General features: G+C 34.0%; 1 protein-coding gene across 1 annotated transcript; it reads left to right on the top strand.

Annotated features, from left to right (window-relative positions):
* The first annotated feature begins 2,181 nt into the window (after nt 1-2,181).
* On the top strand, nt 2,182-4,608 carry LOC111029310. Its single transcript, XM_022308274.1, has one exon. It carries the CDS (start codon nt 2,182-2,184, stop codon nt 4,606-4,608), a length of 2,427 nt encoding a protein of 808 aa, XP_022163966.1.
* The last annotated feature ends 3,417 nt before the right edge of the window (nt 4,609-8,025 follow it).

Raw genomic sequence — 8,025 nt, 5'->3', positions numbered from 1 at the left:
TATGATCTCGAAACGGTGGGCGGCGACTCGGCGAAAAAATTAAGACAGTTTACAGATGCACTAAATGGACATATGCGTGCGTTAGAGGCGCTGGGTCAAAAACCCACAAATTGGGGACCACTACTAATACATGTAATATTAATTAAATTAGATAAGACTACATTAAAAGAGTGGGAATCGAGAGCGCACGGTACTGAAGTGCCAAAATTATTAGAATTAATTAAATTTTTAGAGTCAAGGTATAAAATTTTGGAATCAATTGAAGCCGTGAAAAATATAAATATTAAAGGTAGCACAATTACGACATCAAACGAAAAAAAATATATCGAAAAAAGAGGAACGTCACAATTATTCGCGTCGACGTCAAATTTAGAATGCTACGTTTGTAAATCGGCACATACGATTTATAAATGTCCTAAATTTTATAGTTTGACCGTACCAGAGCGAATAAAACGCGTAACAGAGTTGAAGTTATGTAAAATTTGTTTACGCCAACACGAGAGTAAAAAATGCAATGCAAAATTCTGTTTTAAATGCGCTAAAGCGCATAACACGCTATTGCACCTGTCAGGAGGGAGAAATACAGTAATCGAAGATAATACAACAGTTCAGTCAACAGTCGCAAATGTATCGACAAGTGAAGTAATTGAAGCATCAACATCGTTAAGCGCGCATACATCGGTTATACAGGACGACAAGGTATTACTGTCGACGGCAATGGTATCATTGCGCAGCGAATCAGGGCAATGGGTCCCGGGACGCGTACTTTTAGATTCTGGTTCCCAAAGTAATTTGATAACAGAGCAAATGGTACAGCTTTTAAAGTTAAAAAAGAGGCATGTGAAGCATGATTTATGCGGAATAGGTGGTAGCACACAAAAGGCATCGTCGGCGGTGGTTGCAACAATGGCGGCCGAAGACAGAAAATTTACATTAACAGCCACGTGTTTGGTAGTGAAGCGTATAACTAATAATTTGCCGTCAAAATTAATAAAAAATAATATTTTGATTCCTCCTGATATCAAATTGGCTGACCCATGGTTTAATACACCACGAAGAATTGACTTGTTAATTGGTGCGGGTTACTTTTTCGAATTATTACGTACGGGACAATTAAAACCGATGGCAGGCGGACCGATATTCCAAGAAACTCGTTTTGGATGGGTAGTCTCGGGTCCCGCAGATAACGTAATTAATTCAGGTAGATGGGCAGCGAGTGCGGTAAATCTATCGATAACCGATAATAAAGAAACAAATTTAGAACAATCGATTACAAAATTTTGGAAATTGGAAGAGTATGAACCAAAATCAGTGTATACAAAATAAGAAAAGGAATGCGAGGCACATTTTAACAAAAATATAAGTCGGAGTGAAAGCGGTCGATTTATAGTTCAACTTCCGTTTAAAACAAATGCGCCAAAATTGGGCAAGTCGTACAATATTGCTGAACGGCGATTTTTATTATTAGAAAAACGATTACAAAAAGATACACAATTAAAACGAGATTATGTAAAATTTATGTCAGAATACGAAGCATTGGGACATATGGAACGAATCGATAAGGAAATCGAAAATAAAGACGAATAAGGCAAATATTATATTCCACACCACGCCGTGCGTAACGACAGTAGTACGACGACAAAACTACGGGTCGTATTTGACGCGTCATGTAAAACTTATACGGGCGTTAGTCTCAACGATATATTACTCAAAGGTCCGTCTATTCAAGACGATTTAATATATATATTAATACGCTTTCGTACTTATAATTATGTATTTACGGCAGATATCACAAAAATGTATCGCCAATTTTTAGTTGTTGAGGATCAGCGAGATTTTCAACGTGTGTTATGGCGACCTGAACCGACACAACCGATCCATGTATATCGACTTAATACACTGACCTACGGTACCGTTCCGGCGTCATACTTGGCAACAGCATGTCTCGAAAAATTGGCAAAAACGGAATGTGACAGTTGTCCGGAGGTGGGCGAATCAATTATTAGAGATTTCTATATGGACGACTATCTAGGTGGTGCAATGTCCAAAACCGGTGCGATAAAATTACGAGATAATCTAATTTCAATTATGAGTAAAGCCGGTTTAGAACTGCGTAAATGGTTATCTAATGACCCGGAGTTAATAGTCGACGTGCATACCGACAACAATAGTATATGAGCTATGGGCGAACTAATGACAAAAATACTAGGCTTGCATTGGAAATCAGATGATGTTATGTTATTTTACACGGTACAGCAGGTGGAGGTCAATGCCCCGATAACTAAACGGAAAATATTATCCGAAATCGCAACGATATTTGATCCGTTAGGGTTACTCGGACCTGTTATTATAATCGCCAAAATAATTATGCAAAGTTTATGGCAATTAAAGATTAATTGGGATGACGTATTACCCGATAATATTTGTGCAGAATGGCAAGGATACCGAGGCGGATTACCATCGTTAAATCATTTAAGAATACCACGAAAAATAATTTCAACCGAAATAGTAGTTAGTGCGGAAATACACGGTTTCGCGGATGCGTCCGAGAAGGCTTATGGCGCGTGTTTATACTTAAGAACCACGGGTAGACACGGAGAAACGGACGTAAACTTAATATGCGCCAAGTCGAAGGTTGCTCCGCTAAAAATAGTGTCTTTGCCGCGGTTAGAACTGTGCGCCGCCTTACTGTTAGCCCGATTGAGTAATAAACTAATACCAAAATTAAATTTAAAAATTGATCGACGTCGATTTTGGACCTATTCTAAAGTGGTCTTGGCTTGGATAACGTCACCATCAGGTCGATGGAAGACATTTGTCGCACACCGCGTTGGCGAAATACAAGAGTTAACCGCGTGCAACGAATTGTCACACGTCCCCACTCACGACAACCCGGCGGACGTAATTTCGCGCGGGTGCAATGCCGAGGACATCGAAAAAAAATCAATTTGGTGGTGCGGCCCGGAATGGTTAATTAAAGACGCCAGTATGTGGCCGAAACCGACAAATGTTGATAAATCCGAAGTAGAAAAAATGCCCGAAGAAAGGAGTCACACAATGTCAAATACGCATAATCTCATATGTACGTTATCATTGGATTTTCCACTGTTGACTACTCGTTCGTCATTAAAACAGATTATCCGAATAACGGCGTATTGTTTACGTTGGCGAAATAACGGACTAAAGAGTCGCACAAAACGTGTCATCGGGCCGTTAGACGTAAATGAATTAGAATACGCAAATTTGGCGTTAATTAAAATGATACAAAAAAAACATTTCCAAAAAGAAATAAATGAACTTAAATCACAGAAGGCGCAAGTAGCTGGCAATAGTGTGCTGATACGATTACGACCCTTTTGTGACGAGAAAGGTCTATTACGCGTAGGAGGACGTTTGGCAAATGCAATTGAGTTAAGTGAATTTCAGCGACACCCAATTGTGCTTCCTCGTGACAGTACATATACGCGATTATTATTTCAAAGTGAGCACGTAAATTTATTGCATAGTGGTCCACAGGCCCTCGTGGCAGCCATTCGGCAACGATATTGGCCCTTAGGAGCACGCAGTATAGCACGGAAGATTGTGCATAGTTGCATTACGTGTTTTAAACAAAAACCTATAATAGTACAGCCAATAATGGGTAACTTACCACGCGATCGAATTACGTGCAGCCGGCCATTCTCGCGATGTGGAGTCGATTTTGCCGGTCCCATACTGATAAAGTCAAGTTTACGGCGAAACGCGCCGTGCGATAAAGGCTATATATCTATATTTGTGTGTTTTGCTACTAAAGCGATACACATAGAATTAGTCAGTGATCTAACGACAAAGACGTTTTTGCAAACGTTAAACCGGTTTTTCGACCGTCGCGGAAGGTGCGCGGTCATATACTCGGACAACGCGACAAACTTCGTGGGCGCTCGCAGACAGCTTCGAGATGTATATAATTTATTTCAATCCGATCAACATCAAAACACAGTTTGTGCAACATTCGCGGAGAAAGGGGTGGAGTGGAAGTTAATACCACCACGATCTCCACATTTCGGTGGCCTGTGGGAGGCGGCGGTTAAGTCGATGAAGAATTTGTTATCTAAGGTGTTAGGTGAATCTCGCTTAACTTACGAAGATATGAGTACTGTACTGACTCGGTTAGAAGCATGCTTAAATTCTCGTCCCATTACCTCCCTGTCTTCCGACCCATCCGATCTTTCCTATTTAACGCCTGGTCATTTTTTAATCGGTGATGCTATTACCGCCGTACCCGAAAGGGATGAAACGGCTACTTCCGTGACGCCGTTGGAGCGTTGGAGAAAGGTTACCCAATATTCACAACTACTTTGGAAGCGCTGGAGTACAGAGTATCTGGGTCAACTACAGGAGCGTGTAAAATGGACTCAATCAAAGGGGCCAAATTTAAAGATAGGATCTGTGGTGTTAATACGAGACACAAATTTGCCCCCTTTGCAGTGGCGTCTCGGTCGGGTCCTCCAAATCCATGCAGGAAGGGACGGAATAAGTCGGTCGGCGTCCGTAAAGACGAAATTTGGGGAAATTACAAGGGCAGCTCGTCTACTTTGTCCGCTACCAATCGACAACAATCAATATTAAATAAAAATCTTTTTTATGTTTTATTTATTTATTTATTCAGTAACATTAAATTATATTTGTTCAACTATTACCGTATCAGGTTGTTGTTATTAGTCAATTTATTATATTTTGTTTATTCTTTTTTTTTATAAATTATTTGTAATGTATGTTAATTATTCTATTATCGAATTTGTAATTTTTATTGTTCAATTTGTTGAAATATTATTTATATTTCAAGGTGGGCGGCTATGTTGCGTACGCGAGATATTTTACTTATATAATAAAATTGGTAGATACCGAAACGATTATTTGTATAGAGTATCTGAGTATAAATGTAAGATAAGATACGTCCGATAGAGCGGTCTTCGATGACGGGCGATCGGCCGTCGCAGTCGCAATAAAACCGTACCAGTGTAACGTACTCGTCGTAGCCGTTCAATATTAATATTCGATTATGAACTAGCGAATAAAGAGAAATAATATTAATTCAATGTTATTGTTTTATTAAATTAAGCATTGAGCTATCGTAATCAACAATAATGGTTTGATTAAATATTGTATTCTCACTATTAAATATTAATTGAATAATATTTGATTTTATATATTGTGTGACCAATTAATTATATTCTAATAAATAATAATGAATTTGATTATTATAATATTTAGTATAGTTGTGGACCATTTACTTTAACAAACTTAGATTTCACCATTCATTAAAGTTAATATATAAATAAGTAACTAACTTTAATACAAAAATTTACTTAAACATTGTAAGACATTTATTGAATTATTGTTTTTGTTAGCTTTAAAAAAAGGTAGGGTAGGTATAATTATTAATTTTATAGTTAAAATAAAGTACTTAACTCATTTTTAACTAAGTTAAGTTACTTTTATTGTCTAATTAACTTGTTACTTTTACAAGTGAAAAAAAAATAAAGATAACTTTTAATCTTAAACTTAACTTAAAGAGTTAGAAAAAATAGTTAACTTGCAAAGACTTGTATATTATACTACGTATATATTATATGTGTACATGAATGCATTTCACTTGCATGGTTAGTAATAAGATGAATAAAAAACACATCTTATATTTAAAATAAGCTTCCTTGAGTAGACAGATTATATAATTAAATATAAACATATGAATTGTTCAAACGACTGAGATTTCATTTGTTAAAAATAAATAAAATATGAAAAATGTGTATCAAAGCAATACACATCTGGGTTGCTTTCCATACACGCTTTCAAGTGACAATTTCCAACTTGATCGTTAATAACCCACTATTAAGGACAAGAAGAATGTGTCGAACTATTTTGTTCAATGTTATTATATTGTATGATTAAAATCATAAAAATGTTTGGTTTTGATGTGGCAATATCTACATCAGAGAGTTTTTATAAGTCAGCTCATGCAATATCAGCTGCCTGTAAGCAACATACATGTGCGTCTGATCAGTTAAATTGAGCACCTTGATGTTCGTGACATAATTTGTAAGTGAATTATGAGCATTTTCAAATACTAATACTTTACATACACATAACTCCCTTAAAAATTAAAATAACGTAAAAAACAACGACAAAACACATATAATGTTCGGACCTAAAAGTTTGATAATAGATCAATTCACTCTCTTATCAAGACTAACAGAACACTATTGAAACTGGTGAATGCAAGTTTAGTGTCATATGTGTGTAAGATAACACATAATTTCGTGTTGGGGATCTATTTGCTTTTGAAATTAAACTTTAGTCATTTGCTAATTTTTATGGGCTCCTTTTTTGCCATTTATACCTGTTATCATCAATTTAATGTTGAAACTTGAAAGTATAAGGTATATACAAAAATATAATATATGTATTATAATTATACAGTCAACTTCTCGATTAGCGTACTCCTACTTAGAATACTTTTGTGTTTTTGTTATTCTTTGTCACTTCTTAACTTTTGCTTATAACTTTGTTTTCATATTCCAATTGTTGCATATTTTGTTGTTTTTAACCTTGCATGTCTTTAGCATATGTTTTGAGATATTTAAAGTACAATTATAGCACATGTTTTTGGTGCTATACAATCCCAACCCTGATTATTACTCATAACATCTATCCACCACATCCCAACACCTTATTCAAAATTCCTGGGTAGGTTGTAGATTCTCATACAATATTTGTGTGCATTTCAATTCTTAGTTAAAAGGCCACAAATCAAATATACAAATGCATATATTTTTAATATTGTACCCGAAATCAAGCATAGGTATATTAGCTGTAGATTCATAAATCTTATAAAAACAAAAGATAATATAAAAAAAAATCAATTTTATTCACAATGAAATATACGTAAAATATAAAATTACATACCTCCATCAAATGTATATTAGGTACCTATATAATATATATAGTCTTATATTTATTCATTATTGGTCGAAAACAACTTTAAAAAAATAATGTGATACACTCATACTTCCAAATTGTACAAAATCAATTTTTACTTTTAAACAGAATATTTTAAAAATCACAACTTAACTGATACATATAAAGACCAGTATTTTTATTCTTCAGTACATTTATGATATAAAAAATAAGTTAAAAAAGTATCTGTTTATAAAAAATTACTACGCTGATTTGGAAATTTTAAATACATAGTAATAGGTTAATATTGGAATAATTATGAAATACAATAAAAAAACTACGTAGGTTCATCTATGTTGTACTCCGTTGTTTCTAAATATTAGTGACAACTAATTTACCATCTTTAACTTACTTTACTAACTCAAAACTTAACATTAACTGATTATTACAAAAACAATATACATAATATTGCACAAAACGTAACTCTTTAATGTCGATAATCATTTTTTATTGGTAAGCCATCGTCGTTTTTTTAATTCTATTTTCAATGAAAATTTTATTAATGACTCATATCATAGGAATAGCCACATCCACCGTTACTAATATAGTATAAGGTAATATTAAACTCTACAAATTCATAATATTTACCATCTATTTATTGTACAACATATGTAATAACTTTACTGTATGCTAAAACTTGAAAAAATTAATTCATTTACAAACAAATCATATAATAATTTATAGAATATAGCAGTAGGCGTCTTTAGAATTTAGTATAATTTATATCACTTTTCATTTTTAAATTAAAAATTTTTTTTTCTTGTGACAAAATATTTTAAATTGCAGAGAAAATAACCAATATGACTTTTTTATAAACAAATTATATAATAATATATTCTTAAATATGAAATATTTACTTCATTCTTTAATCTTTAAAATGTCTTTAAACATGTCAAATAATTTTTATCTAATTATAAAATAAAATACTGAATAAGTTATCCAGATTATTTACCCCAGTTGACCAACATAAAGCCAACATATATATGTAAAAACCTACAAATATACGCTCCCTAACTATTGGTATTTATT

The sequence above is a fragment of the Myzus persicae genome, unplaced genomic scaffold (genome assembly GCF_001856785.1).
Source record: "Myzus persicae strain clone G006 unplaced genomic scaffold, MPER_G0061.0, whole genome shotgun sequence".
NCBI classification, from domain to species: Eukaryota; Metazoa; Arthropoda; class Insecta; order Hemiptera; family Aphididae; genus Myzus; species Myzus persicae.
This window is presented reverse-complemented; position numbering and strand designations above follow the sequence as displayed.